This window comes from Cyprinus carpio, chromosome B15, assembly GCF_018340385.1.
Source record: "Cyprinus carpio isolate SPL01 chromosome B15, ASM1834038v1, whole genome shotgun sequence".
Taxonomy (NCBI): Eukaryota; Metazoa; Chordata; class Actinopteri; order Cypriniformes; family Cyprinidae; genus Cyprinus; species Cyprinus carpio.
The window spans coordinates 24,194,841-24,211,660 of NC_056611.1; the positions used below are offsets into that span (position 1 = coordinate 24,194,841).

The 16,820-nt window shown below is 37.2% G+C and overlaps 1 protein-coding gene across 1 annotated transcript; it reads left to right on the plus strand.

The window, feature by feature from the left end:
- Positions 1–52: 52 nt before the first annotated feature.
- LOC109088757 (protein sel-1 homolog 3) lies at positions 53–16,525 on the plus strand. Its single transcript, XM_042739940.1, has 21 exons — positions 53–573; positions 665–1,163; positions 1,293–1,419; positions 1,517–1,638; positions 1,719–1,834; positions 2,420–2,481; positions 2,560–2,692; positions 2,917–3,046; positions 3,147–3,284; positions 3,408–3,607; positions 3,700–3,879; positions 5,038–5,157; positions 5,468–5,608; positions 5,808–5,870; positions 7,420–7,593; positions 7,680–7,807; positions 8,150–8,233; positions 8,419–8,509; positions 8,593–8,677; positions 9,290–9,399; positions 16,399–16,525. Exons 1-21 carry the CDS (start codon positions 373–375, stop codon positions 16,486–16,488), a joined length of 2,994 nt encoding a protein of 997 aa, XP_042595874.1. The 5' UTR covers positions 53–372; the 3' UTR covers positions 16,489–16,525.
- The last annotated feature ends 295 nt before the right edge of the window (positions 16,526–16,820 follow it).

The following is a 16,820-nucleotide window of genomic DNA, read 5'->3' on the forward strand; positions in this document are numbered from 1 at the left end:
GGTGTGGCTAATTTAGTTAAAATAATTTGAAACGGAGCTAATTCCTAAATTATGAAATTCAAGACGTTCCTTGGCATATCTGCACAGACCACAGTTATAGCATAATTTTAATACTGCATTGGATGCTTATAAATATATTGCACATGTAGGAAAGCCGTACTATATTCCAAAGCAGAATACGGTTTTCAAGAAACGCACACAGCACTAAAAATGAGAGTAATTATTCATGAGCTATGCTAAGTTTGCGTTAGAGGGTGGAACTCATCCGTTCTGTTTGCTTAAACTCTTACACCTGCAGCTCAAACAGGATGTTATTCCGGGTACCTGCTGTAGCGTTTGATCACATGAAGTCCTGCACTGCAACGGTCCTTGATGCGGATATGGCGCAACCAGCCAAATAACGCAACAATATGCGCGACTGTGCACCATGAACGCAGCAAAAAGCTTCATTTTAATCAGATACAAGTTGCTTTGTTTAATCCTAATCTTCTGGGTGTTGTTGGGTTTCGCAGAGGAATGATGGGAGATCTTCCAAAGAGTTGTTTCTGCTTGTGTTTGCATGTCATTATTTCTGTAAGTTGCACGTTTCATATGCAAATTAGAGGTAGACCTGTCGTTTTCATCCATAACTAAATGTATCTGTTGTTTATTTGTTTATAACCAGATGTCTTTAACTGGCTGTCTGAGCCTGTCCAGCAGCACAGGTAATGTGGATTTTCTTGACGCACCTGGCGAGCCCGTCTCCGACTGTCCTTTACGCGTAAAGTACAGCTGTTTTCAGTCGTCCGTAGTGCATGTTCAGGTTCTGCTTTCTTTCGATACTGGAGCTACCTCAGTCGTTTTTCATAAATACTGGACCTGCGAGCCAGGACATACCGGAACCCGACTGGTGACCGTGAGTTTTCCTGACTGGCTTGTGTACCGACCTGACTGGATAATACGCGGCTCTGCCTGGGTTCTCAGCTGTTTATTGCGTGCTTGGATTGGACCGGATGAGTCCACAGGACCTGGCAGGTTTCCTGGAACCAGTGTGACAGTTATCCTTGATATTCACTCACCACTAAGTCGACCCTTCAAACAACACCAGCTTTGTGCCAAATGGGACACAGATTTGCTCTGGAGAGTCAGAAGAGATGACATGCCACAGTGCTTGGAGGAAAATGGTATTATATTATATGTAATATACATAAATGGCACAATAATTCCCTTTTTAAGTGTTTTTATTTGCAACTTTAATCATAAAAAATGTGTGTAATACATTCTCCACAAGTTTTCACACTGTTTTCTTTTAGAGGTGGCATCTCTTCTTTCCACAATGTATGCTTCTACTGGTGAACGTTATGGCATCATCAAAACCCTCCAGCCATTCAGAAATGAAGTTTTGGAAGGGCTGAGAATCAAATCCATCTATTATCCCTGGTGAGAGCTTCTCTATTTCTACTTATTTGGCAACAAGGTTTAAGATTATCATTTAATTCGTGGAATCACTTCATGATTGTTGGTTTGGACTTTTTAGGTTTGCTGTTTCGCTTTGGGTTTTGTTGGAGAAACCTTGCAGTAACCGTTTATGTGGACTTCTGCTCCACATCGATTCTGAAAATAATTATGCCACCCCTTCAATGTTCCTCACTGACACTGGTAGGACTGCGAACCACTCAGAACCACTCATTTCTGTTTTTGATCAGTTACAAAATGTACTTTTTGTCTGATTCGTTCAGGTAAGATTCACGTCCAGGTGCATGGAGATGCCGGGCACTCCTCAGCATTCCTTTCATCTTTTCAGGTTCCTCTTCATCAGTGGTGTCGTATCACCCTGGAGATTCTGGGACGTGTGGTAAGTTTATGGATGCATACATGTGTAATGATCTCGTAGTATTGCATGGTAAGTTGGTGCACAAAGGCCACAGGTTTGGTTCTCAAGTTGTTTCAGAAATAGCTTATTGTTATCCCATAGGCTCCAGTGGATTTATAATGTGGTTTTGCATGAGAAAAGTACAAGTTAGCAAATAAAGGTGCATTTACAATTTTTGTTATTTTTATTAATATAATTATTGTTGTAAAAAATAAAATCATGCATCTGTAAAAGCATACAGCCATGGCATTTTTTTTTTTTCCAAATACAATGTAACATTTATTCCAGAACATGTTGAAATGAAAACATATTTCTGTAAGTATTCCTTGGTTTAAAGTGGGCCTTAACAAAATGTCTGAAAACTATTATATTTGAACACAGAGATGGCCTTGCTAATATTGGCAAATGAGATTTAATATTTTGCAGCACAGACTTTTGCCCATACAATTTGTGGCTCAGTAACAATGCCATTCATGCACTTCTCTTCTGTAGTTTGATTCACTACTCTAGTGCGAACTGTTCCAGTCATATTTGAAACTCATATTCCCATATTTCCCTCTCCTGTAGGCAGAAATTTCTATTGCATGTACGGAAGGGCAGCAGAAATTTGTTAGCACAGCTGAGCATGTGTAAGAATCTTCATTTAAAGCAGTAAAACTTAAATTTCACAATTGTCACAATAAGAAAGATCTGGTGTTTTTGGGCAGATTTGGCATGAACGTCATGTTGGATGACACGCATGGATATTTTGTGATTGGTGGAGGTAAATTCGTAGGAGGCATTGAAGGATATTATGGACCAGCTACATATTATCGCATACAAGAACTCCCAGCTGACCAGGTAGGATATAATAGCATTTTTTGGTTTTTATATTATATATATTTATATTTCTGCATACGTGAATTATTTTTGATACCGACTTACATTGCATTCAAAATATATAATTAGAACTTGTATATAATTTTGTCATTGCTCTATATAGGTATACTCTGAGTTTCTGTGAATATTCTATACAAAATTCTATTCCCCCGAACTAAGCAAAGTGATATTTTACATCTTCACAGGCTGAGATTCACCTTCCTCCTATTATATCAAAAGTGAATATTACCGGATGGTTCCAGTCTTGTGAAAATTTCAAATCAGAGCTTTTTCTGTCTGCTCTAGATGCCTCTCTCGCTGTAAAGAGACCATCAGGTCAGTACCATGGGTGTCCACTAGCAAGCACTAGAGAGCAAATATGTTTTTGTCTTTGTCTACAGTTGTTTTGTTTCACCACATCAATATTCACATGCAGACAGCTGTTTGGACACATACACAGAGCTGCAAGTGAATCACAGTACTGTCAACTCAACACAGCAGTGTATGTTCTTCGAAACGAATCCTTACAGACGCCAAGTTGCACAGTTGACCAAACTACTATCACAGAAATATGGTAAGATTGTATTTAAACAGTTTATTGACGGGTGTTCACATTATACACACTCTACTCTTTAAAAGTTTGGGTTCAGTAAGATTAAATACAGTATATATTCTTTTATTGTTACCTGTTTTGTAGGCAGGGTGAATGCATCAGCTGTGGGCAGGATTCTGTATGCTCTAGTCCTCCGTAAGATCAGTACAGCTCACAGTCTGGATGTTATAACCAGGATGATGCCTTTCCTGCTCCAGTCTGGCTGCTTGGGAGACAATAGAGCACTACATTTGGCCTCTGTACTGTACAGCAGTGGATTGGGAGTCAAGAGACAGCCGTACACGGTATGTGTGTGTTTGTCTGACTGTAATCTGAACTCTGTGAAAGTGAATGAGGGTTAGTAGTTTAACATGAAACCTGATGTGTGGCATCGCAGGCTTGGCTGTTGTCCCTGTTGGCAGCTCAGAAGGACTGGAGGTTGGCGCTCTTACGTTTAGGGCACATGCACCATGTTGGTGACCTGGAGATGACCCCTGACCGTGACCTTTCCTATGCTTATTACATTAACATCGCAAGACAAACCAGCATAGATCAGAAGAATCCCTCCCCACAGCAAGTAAGAGACTTTTTAAGTGTCTTTTTTTGAAAACGGCACTCAAATTTCTCAAATCACGGATGATGGTTAAAAAAAAAGATAGGAGGAAAAATTATACTTTGTTTCTATATTTATATCTATTGTATTTCTCTAGTTATATTTCTGTATTATATTTGCTTTTACATTCTCTTGCAAAACTTTTGCATTGGCTCGCTATTCAGCTTTTGCGTTCCACCAAGAAATTTTGTGTTCACTCACAAAACTTTTGTGAAGGAAATAATGAAAAACCATAGTTTTGAGAACGCAAATGTTGTGTGAAAATGTAGTAGTTATTCATGAAAACACAAAATATTTGTGCAAAAACAATAGTTTTGCGAAAGAAAGCAATTTTATTTATTTTTTTTTTGTGCGAGAATTCAATATTTTTCTGTGAGAACACAATTGAAAACACCATAGTTTTTAAAAAGCAGTAATCTTGCGCAAGAATGCAATGTTTCTTGTGGGGGAATGCAATATTTTAGAGCAAAAACCACATGCAAATGTTTTGCTAGAGATTTCAAAGTTTATAAGGAGAATGTAATACTTTTGTGAAAGAACCCACTGGTTTTTGTGAAAGCAGTTTTGCAAGAGAATTTAATAGTTTTGCAAGAGAACACCATTGTTTTGAGAACGCAAATGTTTTGCTGGAAAACGCAATAGTATTGCGTGAAAATGCAATAGTTTTGTGTGGGAATGCAATGTTTCAAAGGGCAATTCAATAGCTTTAAGAAAGAATAAAGTTTCTTGAGGAACGTAATACTTTTGTGAGAGAATGCAAAAGCATTTTTCCTCCCTTCTCATATTTTTTTCCATCACCATGTCTCCTTAGGGGCTTTGTAAACTTCATCTTGCATTATAGGGGATAAATGAAATTTCACTTTTCAGTTTTAATACAGGGTTTAAAAAGAAGAGGCACAGCAAAGCATTGAAAATGTATTTTTGTCCAGTCAGACTGAGTAAATGTGTTTCATTGCCTTCACAGCTGCATTTTTTATTTTTTATTTTTTTGGCATGAAATTTAAGACTCTTTCAAGGTCATTATGAAATTAGATTCGCATAAAAACGAACCCTTAAATTTAATGATGTGTTGTGCAAGGCAATTTGAATAGCTTTCTAAATAACATTTGGTCTTCACTGTAGACTTTTGTTGAGTTAATACATTTAAATGATGAAGAGACCCTGAAGGCCCAAACCAATGAAAACGACGATCTGTTTTACTGGCTAAAGCTGCAGGCGCGAAGTGGAGTGGCTGAAGCTGAGGTACTAAAACTCACATCCAGCAAAAAATTATAAAATAAAAAAAATGCACAGAATGTTCCATTTTGATGTTATTCCTATGTACTAATTATTACAGTTTAAAAATGACTTTTATATTTGAATATATTTTAAAATGTAATTTATTGCTGTAATGCAAAACTGAATTTTCAGCATAAGCACCTTCAGAAATCTATTCTAATATTCAGATTTTGTAGCTCAGTAAATATTTCTCATGTATATTAATGTGGAAAACTGTTGTGCTGATTAATATTTAAATGGTAGTTTATTTATTTAATTATTCATTTTTCTTTAGCAAGCAATGGGGCGCATGTTATTCTGGGGTCAGCAAGGAGTGTCTCCAGATATTCAGACAGCAGTGAAACACTATGAGAGAGGTGCAACCAAACTCCATGACCCTGTGTCCATGTATGACTACGCCATTGTGCTCCTTACGGTCAGGATTCTTAATGTCTTTGCACCTATATGCTGTCCTGAATCACTAATTCTAATGTTTCATTGTGTGATGGTTCATAAAGAATATTTGATTTGGCCAGCAGAGGGCAGTCTTGTAAAGTGTTTAAAATTAATGTTGCTGACGAGAGAGGTTAGAGGAGATCAAATGTACTAAAGATCGCATTTTCTTGTATTTACAGGGTCAAGGAGTTCCAAAAGATGTTCAGAGAGCAGTCACGTTCCTGAAGAAAGCAATAGAACAGGTATATCTTGCAGGTGCTGTTTAAAAACAGGGGTTTTCAAACTGGGGCAAGAGGACTGGAAGGGGGTGCTAGGGAGTTTGTAAAAAATGAAGGAAAAATGTATATAAATACACAATACGCATGTACATATTTAAATAAAAACATAAAGTTTATATATTAAACATTTTATATAATATAAGGGGGTGCTTATTAAGTAAAATTAAGAAAAAATATAAAAATATACATGTACATTAAAATTTCAATTTATACTTGTGTGTGTCTTTATATATACATAAAAAAATATACACCGTACACGCACATATATAAACACAAGTTTTATTTTGGATGCGATTAATCTTTACCCAGCACTAGTTTTTAAATAAGTTCTATATTTTTACACACACACAGTATATAGATATATTCAATAAGTAATAATAAAAACATCTGACAGTATAGTACTATTGTGAGAGTAGAAATGGGAACTAAATATTTTCCAAATAATATTTGTGGTGTGTACACACATCTCATATGAGGATGGGAATATTTAAATATTATTAAAGGGATACCCCATACAAAAATAAAAATGCCTTTTAAATTTTAGGACCGGGATTCCTCATATGAGGATGGGAATATTTGGGGATTTTTAAAGGGATACTCCATCCAAAATGAAAATTTTGTCATTAATCACTTACCCCCATGTCGTTCCAAACCTGTAAAAGCTCAGTTCATCTTCGGAACACATTTAAGATATTTTGGATGAAAGCCGGGAGGCCTGTGACTAGGATGGGATAGACTTGGAAGTAAATAACAGGTGTCAAGGTCCATAAAAGGTATGAAAGTCATTGTCAGAATACTCCATCTGCCATCAGATGTGCAATCTGGGTTATATGAAGCGAAGGGAAAAAACTTTTTGTAAGCGAACAAAGCAAAAATGACGACTTTATTCAAGAATTCCTTTGTCAACAGTCTACTCTGTGTCTCTCCATATCACCATATGCTGCGTATGCTCTTCTGTATCATCCGCGCCACAAGGATGTGCTGTTTCTACATGTATTTAGATTTGATTTGAAAGAAAACAGCGCATCCTTGTGGTGCAGCTGATACAGATTTCGTCAGTAAAGCCGGTTCCCTGATTAACCTACCTCTAAATCGCCATCACCTGAAAACAGGTGATGGCGATTGTGCTGTAATCAGGAACCGAGCTTTACGGTCTTCAATTCTTGTGTATATTCATATTAATAAAAAACTCAGGAAAGCTTCTAGTTTTGTCTTCAATTCTTGTGTATATTCATGTTAATTAAAAACTCAAATGGCATTTGTACAGTAGTTGTTTTGTAGTTAATTGTCTTGTCTTAAAGTGTTTTTGCTTTAATTGCTTTAATTATGAGGCAACTAATAAATATAATTTGATTATTAAATGATGAAATGATGAATGAATGAAAAAAAGTGCAAATGCTCGTAATATATGATACTGAATGTAATGGATGCTCACGTGTTTCATTGTTTTTACTGACATATTTAGTGTATACCACTCAATCCACGACCTGTACGTGATTTTTACATCCTGCAGGGCTCTGTTCCTGCTATCACTGCTCTGGGCTGGTACTACGAGCAGTATGAGAAGGATTACAAGAAGGCTGTACATCTGTGGGAAGAAGCTGATGCCAAAGGTCACCCTGATGCTGCTATGAATCTGGGAGTTTTCTACTCTCAGGGCCTCTATCCTGGACAACCTGCTGACCAGGTAAACACTCACATGCTGAAGTGCATTTACACCTCAAATTAATCAAATAAAGTGTTCCTTTAACTGTGACTTTGCTTGTTCTTCAGTTTAAGGCATACAAGTACTATTTAAAGTCAGCCCAGAGAGGACACATAAATGGTGGCATTGAATTGGCTGATATTTGGATTCATGGGATTCCCGGCCGAGTTGCCAGACGCCCGGCAGATGCTGTTCTGTATGTAACTCAGAATAATATTATATATATATATATATATATATATATATAATCTATATATATATATATATATATATATATATATATATAATTTTTTTTTTTTTTAATGTAGATATAAAACCAAGCTTTATCAACCATTCATGAGCATCATGCAACTTATCTGGCTCAGCAAATCTTAATGTGCATGTGTTCACTCATTGTGAATGGGCATGCCTCTGTTACCCATAATCCCCTAGTAGTTGAAGAGATTCAGTTTTTATTGTGTGACACCGTTATTTCTAGTTCACGTTTTGCTGTTGCATTTATAGGAAAGGAATTTTTCTTTTTCTCTTTGGACTTTAGTTGGGTTAAATGGGCGTCTGAACAGAATGGATATCTGGGAACAGTCTTGAGGAACGGACTGAATGCCTATTTCAGAGGAGACTGGTAAACCTTTCAGTTTGAGTGGCCACAGAGATATAGATGCAGATATTAATCTATAATACTCATAATATTAAATTACAGCATGAATATCCTTTTAGATTTAATTTATATTTGAAAAGGATGTTGCACTTTCTATTGTTTATTTCATCCCCTCTCTCTCTCTCTCTCTCTCTCTCTCATTGTTGCAGGATCATGTCTTTGATTTATTATCTGAGTGCGGCAGAGAGTGGATTTGAAGCAGCACAGTTTAATGTGGCGTACCTGTGTGAACTCAACTCAGTGAGTCCATTCTAAACAGTTTCTTTAGATTCAGATGAACATATTCACTTCAGTGGCTTTGAAAGATGTTTTATACATTGTAGGTCTCTCTGGATCCAGCGCTGGTGACTCAGTGCATGTTAAGATATTATAACATGTCGATACAGGCTCAAGATCCAGATCCTTATGGTAATTTAACAAATCAGAGACTAAAATATGAATTAAAATAATGTGAGAATGTATTGTATATCTCTTTGTTTTATATCTCTTTGTTAAAGACGTTTACAACAAATATAAAGTGTAAATAACTTTTTGGAAAGTATTGTTGTTTATTGTTTGAAAGTATATATATTTTAGTAATTTGATGGGGAAAAAAAATATTTGGTCGTTTAATTTTTTTTAAATTATTTTTATAATTTTTTATTTTTTTTAATGGGGAAAAATAGTTATATAATTTTGTTTTACATTTATTTTTGTTGTTATTTTTATTTATTTAAATGTTTTATTTTTATTACTCATTTCATTTATTTTTTTTCTCCATATTAGGGTCTGTTCATTTATATTTGATCTGAAAAGGTTGACAGCCGCTGCAGTAGAATATAAAATGAATGTAATTTAGTGTGGGATACAGAATGTCAGGTATATATCTTTATATTGAAATGAAATGCTTGTTGTGAAGGGCACCTGAGGTTTGACTCGATGTCCCGCACCGGTGCATCAGTACATGTGCTCTTTCTCAAGCTCCCTGTAGCTTAAGCTAGAGTCTCTGCATGCAGTGATGGATGTCTGTTTCCCTCTCAGCTTTGATCAGAATGGGAGATTTGTTCTATGGCGAACAGGCTTTGGGCAGAAAAGAGGTTTCTGATGCCGCAGAGTTGTACAAGCAAGCAGCTCTCAAGAATGAACCACAGGTACCTGTTTCAGCAAATGGACTGAAGTCTAACCTTGAATGATCAGGAATCATAATTATTTAATAAATTGGTGATTTCAAGTCATTATTTTATTATTTAACATTAGGCCAAATCATTTATTTTTTTGTTGGTTCATACAAGTTATGTTTGTTTATTTAGTTAGTCATTCTAATAAACTATATTTATTTGTTTTTGTTTTAACAAGCTATAGTTGTTCTAACAAGCTTTGTTTATTTATCTTAGTTTTTGTTTCTGTTTATTTGTTCTAACAAGTGATATTTGTTGCTTTGAACAAACATAGTACAGTCGTGGCCAAAAGTTTTGAGAATTACATAAATATTGGAAATTGGAAAAGTTGCTGCTTAAGTTTTTATAATAGCATTGCATATACTCCAGAATGTTATGAAGAGTGATCAGACGAATTGCATAGTCCTTCTTTGCCATGAAAATTAACTTAATCCCAAAAAAACCTTTCCACTGCATTTCATTGCTGTCATTAAAGGACCTGCTGAGATCATTTCAGTAATCATCTTGTTAACTCAGGTGAGAATGTTGACGAGCACAAGGCTGGAGATCATTATGTCAGGCTGATTGGGTTAGAATGGCAGACTTGACATGTTAAAAGGAGGGTGATGCTTGAAATCATTGTTCCTCCATTGTTAACCATGGTGACCTGCAAAGAAACGCGTGCAGCCAATGGCTTCACAGGCAAGGATATTGTGGCTACTAAGATTGCACCTAAATCAACAATTTATAGGTTCATCAAGAACTTCAAGGAAAGAGGTTCAATTCTTGTAAAGAACGCTTTAGGGCGTCCAAGAAAGTCCAGCAAGCGCCAGGATCGTCTCCTAAAATGGATTCAGCTGCGGGATCGGAGTGCCACCAGTGCAGAGCTTGCTCAGGAATGTGTGTGAGGCAGGTGTGAGCGCATCTGCAAGCACAGTGAGGCGAAGACTTTTGGAAGATGGCCTGGTGTCAAGAAGGGCAGCAAAGAAGCCACTTCTCTCCAAAAAAAAACCACCAGGGACAGATTGATCTTCTGCAGAAAGTATAGTGAATGGACTGCTGAGGACTGGGGCAAAGCTCATATTCTCCGATGAAGCCCCTTTCCGATTGTTTGGGACATCTGGAAAAAGGCTTGTCCGGAGAAGAAAAGGTGAGCGCTACCATCAGTCCTGTGTCATGCCAACAGTAAAGCATCCTGACACCATTCATGTGTGGGGTTGCTTCTCATCCAAGAGAGTGGGCTCACTCACAACTCTGCCCAAAAACACAGCCATGAATAAAGAATGGTACCAAAACAACCTCCAACAGCAACTTCTTCCAACAACCCAACAACAGTTTGGTGAAGAACAATGCATTTTTCAGCACGATGGAGCACCGTGCCATAAGGCAAAAGTGATAACTAAGTGGCTCGGGGACCAGAATGTTGAAATTTTGGGTCCATGGCCTGGAACACTCCCCAGATCTTAATCCCATTGAGAACTTGTGGTCAATCCTCAAGAGGTGGGTGGACAAACAAAAACCCACTAATTCTGACAAACTCCAAGAAGTTATTATGAAAGAATGGGTTGCTATCAGTCAGGATTTGGCCCAGAAGTTGATCGAGAGCATGCCCAGTCGAACTGCAGAGGTCCTGAAAAAGAAGGGCCAACACTGCAAATACTGACTCTTTGCATAAATGTCATGTAATTGTCGAGCCTTAACTTTGAAACGTATGAAGTGCTTGTAATTATATTTCAGTACATCACAGAAACAACTGAAACAAAGATCTAAAAGCAGTTTAGCAGCAAACTTTTTGAAAACTAATATTTATGTAATTCTCAAAACTTTTGGCCACGACTGTAGTTTATTTGTTCTGAGAAGCTCTCGGTTTTGTTTGTTCCAACAAACTTGATCTCTTCTAACAAGCTGTTTATTTGTTTGTTCTAAAAGATTTGTTTGTTTTTATTTGCTCCAAGTACTTGTCTTTGTTTAATGTGTGATTTTTCTACAAGTGCTATTTTGTTTTAACAGTAGTATGTTTAATTTGTTCTAATACACAATATTTATTTATTCTAACAGTTTTTCCATTTTATTTTTCATTTCTATTTTTTTTTTGCTCAATAATAATAATAATAAATCGTTAGATTTCTTATTAGGGGCCAAGCACCGAAGGTGCGTAGGCACCTATTGAAACCGTTGGCGTTATTATTATTAGGGGCCAAGCACCGAAGGTGCGGAGGCACCTATTGAAATCGTTAGATTTCTTATTATTATTATTATTATTATTATTATTATTATTATTCTTCCGCTTCCGCCGCAAGTCTATGGCAGCCCATAGAACCGACTGCGGGAAAGTTGTGAAATTTGGCACACTCATAGAGGACAGTGTCAACATTAACCATCGCAAATGTAAAGTCTCTAACTCCAACTCTCTAGCGCCACCATTTGTCCAAACTTTCATAAAATGTATGCTAATAACGTTTGAACCATAAGGTACAGAAGGAACATTATATTTTTCTCTGAATCCTTGGCTCATGCCAAGTCGATTGAACCCCAAAATTCAAAAATCGCAAGGTTTAGTTTTTTTTCTATTTTTTAGATATTCGAAAAAAGTACTTTTTCTATCTCTTCCTAGACGGTTAGTCCGATTCTCACCCAAATGAGCTCAGATCATCTTAAGACCATGCTGGCAAAAAGTTATGGAATTCAAGTTGATTATTCAAAACGTTCTGGAATAACACGCAACCGAATTCAAGAAAAAGCACGCAAAAATAGTTATGAGGCCATATCTCCGTAACGGTTTAGCCTATTGAAACCAAACTTGGTGTATGTTGTAACAAGCATAGCCCTGAGGCTACCTGCACTGTTTTGGTGGCAGTGCCCCCTAGTGGTCAGGAGATACGAAAAATGCATATTTTTGCACAGAACTTCTGAATGGTTTGGTCAAAAATCACAAAACTGGTCTCTTCAGATTTGGTGCATCATGTTGAATCAAATGATACCCAGTTTTCCCATGTCAGCCATTTTGGGCGTCGGCCATTTTGAATTATTAACTAAGTTGCTGTATTTCACAAACCCATTAGCGTATCGTTACAACACTAATTACAAAAATGTTCGACACCGTGCCCTGATGGTACTCAAAAACTTTGGGCACAGCGCCAACTTGTGGTCAAAAGTTATAAAGAAATTTAACATATATGCTAATAACGTTTGAATACATTGGACTATTGGAATGAAACTGGTCTCCCTAAATTCTTTGGATCATGCCGAGACCATCGTTACCAATTACTTCAAATTGGCCAAACTTCCTGTCCGCCATTTTGATTCATGTTGAAAACCTAATTTGTCAAACTCTCCTCCTAGACCGTTAGTCCAATTTTTCACCAAATGTGACTCAGATCATCGTCAGACGATGCTAGCAAAAAGTTATGGATTTCGTGTCGATATACGAAACGGTTTTCGTTTAGCGCACCAACGAATTTGCTGGAAGGATGCCAAAATGTATCTGAGGTTGTATCTCGGCACAGATTTGACATATTTACACCAAAACTTTGCATGTGCCATTGTCACCACAAATTGATCACGCCACATCAATTTGGTAACAGCGCCACCTATTGGTCTGGAGTAATTAACATTCATTAATTCTTAATTATTAGCATTTTTGAAAATTTCATAACTTTTGATTTCATTGACCTATTGTAATGAAAACTGGTCTCAAAATATTCCTTGGGTCATGCCGACAACATACACATCAATTATGTCATAATAAACCGAACTTTCTGTCGGCCATTTTGATTTATGTTGAAAACATACTTCTTTGCACTCCTCATCAACCGTTGGTCCGATTTTCACCAAAATCGAATCAGATGATCTTCAGACTGTGCTGAGAAAAAGTTGTGGATTTTGTGTCGAAAGACAAAACCGTTTTCGTACAGCGCCGTTATAAACTTTAAGCACTGTGTCAAAATGACTCTAAGGCTATATCTCTTCAAAGCTTTGACATACTGACACCAAATTTGTATGTGCAATAGTCACTTCACACTGACCATTCCACACTAATTTGACAACAGCGCCACCTATTGGTCAAACGTGATAAGCCGATAAATCCTATTACTAGTTGTTGTCTTTATTGTTTTCAAGCCATTTTGCCTAAAATAATCTTAAAACGGTTTTAATTACTCATTCCTGCCGTTCGTCTAAAGCTTGCTCATGTAGTGCTTGGCCCCGTAATTGCTGCTTGCAGCTATATTTATTATTCTTCTTCTTCTTCTTCTTCTTCTTCCGCCGCAAGTCTATGGCAGCCCATAGAACCGATCGCAGGAAAGTTGTATAATTTGGCACACTGATAGAGGACAGTCCCAGCATTAACTATAGCAAATTTGAAGTCTCTATCTCCTACTCTCTAGCGCCACCACTTGTCCAAATTTTCAATAATTTTATGCTAATAACTTTTGAACCGTAAGCCACAAAAATGAAAATTCTTTTTTCCTCTGAATCCTCAGCTCAGGCCAAGTCGAATGAACCCCGAAATTCAAAAATCGCAAGGTTTAGTTTTTTCGCTATTTTCAATTGTTCGAAAAACCTACTTTTTCGAACTCGTCCTAGACGGTTAGTCCGAATTTCATGAAAATTGGCTCAGATCATCTTCAGATGATGATGGCAAAAAGTTATGGAATTCAAGTTGATTCGTCCAACCGTTCTCGACTACCACGCGAAAAAATTCTACGAAAAGCACGCAAAAATGCTTGTGAGGCTATAACTCCGCAATGGATTGGCGTATTGAGACCAAACTTGGTGGGTGTTATAACAAGCAGGACCTGAGACTTCCTGCAGTGTTTAGACGCAGCGCCACCTAGTGGTCAGGAGATATGAAAAATGCATATTCTTGCTTATAACTTCTGAATGGTTTGGCCAAAAATCACAAAACTGGTCTCATTAGATTCGGTGGGTCATGTCAAGTCGAATGATATCCAATTTTCCCGTGTCGGCCATTTTAGGTGTCGGCCATTTTGAATTATGTTTCAAAATGCTGTATTTTTTTGAACGCACTATCGTATCGCTACGAAAATAATTACAAAAATGTTTGGCTCCATGCCCTGAAGCTACTCAAAAAGATTGGTGGCAGCGCCACCTTGTGGTCAAAAGTTATAATGAAATATCTTAAAAATGCTAATAACTTTTGAAAAAATTAGACTATTGCAATGAAAGTCAGTGTTGCTATATTCTTTGGGTAATGCCGAGAACATCGATACCAATTATGCCAAAATTGGCCATACTTCCTGTCCGCCATTTTGATTAAGTTGAAAACCTACTTTTTCGAACTCCTCCTAGACCGTTAGTCCGATTTTCCACCAAATTTGGTTCAGATCATCTTCAGACCAACCTGATAAAAAGTTATGGAATTCGTGTTGATATACGAAACGGTTTTCATTTAGCGCATCAACGAATTTGTTCGTAAGATGCCAAAACACATCTGAGGCTGTATCTCGGCAAAGCTTTGACATATTTGCACCAAACTTTGTATGTGCCATTATCACCTCACACTGACCACGCCACATTAATTTGGTAACAGCGCCACCTATTGGTCAAGAGTAATAAATCATTTCTTAACCATTAATAATTACATTTATAAAAATGCCTAATAACTTTTTATTGCATTAGCCTATTGCAATGAAACTGGTCTCAACATATTCCTTGGCTTATGCCGGACAACATAGATACCAATATGCCAGAGTACGCTGAACTTCCTGTCCGCCATTTTGATTTATGTTGAAAACCTACTTTATCGAACTCCTCATCAACCGTTTGGTCCGATTTTTCACCAAAAGTTGAATCAGATGATCTTCAGACTGTGTTGACAAAATTTTATGGATTTTGTATTGATAGACAAATCCGTGTTCGCATACCACAGCGACGAATTTCAGGCATGATGCCAAAATGACACTTCAGCCTGTATCTCTGCAATGCTTTGGCATACTGACACCAAACTTTGTGTGTGACATTGTCACCTCACACAGAACACACCAAAATGATTTGATTACAGCGCCACCTGTTGGTCAAAAGTGATAAGTCATTTAATCATAATACTAGTGCTTGTATTTATGATTTTTCTGCACTTTCAATTACAATCATCATACAATTGTTGTAATTGTGCAATCTATGCAAAATGCTTTGACATATTTACACCAAAATTTGTATGTGCCATGGTCCACATCACATTGACCACGCCACATAAATTTGGTAACAGCCCTACTCATTGGTCTGGAGTAATAAACCTTCTAATTGCATTCTAAAACTATGAAATGTTCAAAAATGCTAATTACTTTTGATTGCATTGACCTATTGTAATGAATATGGTCTCAAATTTTCCTTGGGTCATGCCGACAACATACGCAATCAATTATGTCATAACAAGCCAAACTTCCTGTCGGGCCATTTTTGATTTATGTTGAAAACCTACTTTTTTGCACTCCTCATCAACCGCTGGTCCAATTTTCACCAAAAATCAAATCAAATCATCTTCAAACTTTGCTGACAAAAAGTCATGGATTTCGTGTTGATAGACAAAAACCTTTTTCGTACAGCTCTGCTACAAACTTTAGGCACGGTGCCATAATGACTCCACGGCTATATCTCTGCAAAGTTTTGACATATTTGACAACAAACTTATTGTGTGTGCCATTGTCACTTCACACAAAACACACCAAAATTTCATTTGATACAGTGCCACCTGTTGGTCAAAAGTGATAAGCCATTTGATCATATTACTACGTGATGTACGCACCAAAAGCCATTTCAATTACAATTATCGCAAAATTGCTTTTATTAATCATTGGTTGCACTTGGTGTGATGCTCCATGCCATGCTTAGCTCCTCAATTTTCCGCTGGAGTGATAAAAACATAATTATCCATTATCCAATAAAAATAACCCAACATAATTAAACACAAAAAAAATTATTAGTTTTCTGGTTTTTCATTTCACTGAATTAATTTGATTTGATTTGTCTCCTTAGGGTTGGTATAATCTCGGCCTGCTTGTCCAAAACGGAGAGTCTCTGCCGTTCAGTGTGCTTTCTGAGCTCAATTTGCTCCACCTTCACTAACAGACCGACAGACGCTCTCTCGCACCCTGTACGAAAGGTAAGACAAACACCACAATCATGAAACCTTCAGCTACTGCCATTATCCCCACTTCAGATGCCAGTTTGTCACTGTTCTAACACAAATATCTACCAGCATGTGTAATATCTTTTCCCATAGAATTCAGAGAGACCAATAGCACCGATGCCTACAGTCCCCGGCACACTGGCACGGTTCATGCACGCCTGCATTCTTTACCAACTACAAAATCCAAATTACGGCGATCAAGGTTCTGTCCTATTTTTGAAACTTTAAAGTTAGAAATATTGATTTTTTGGCTGTCTGGCCCAGACCA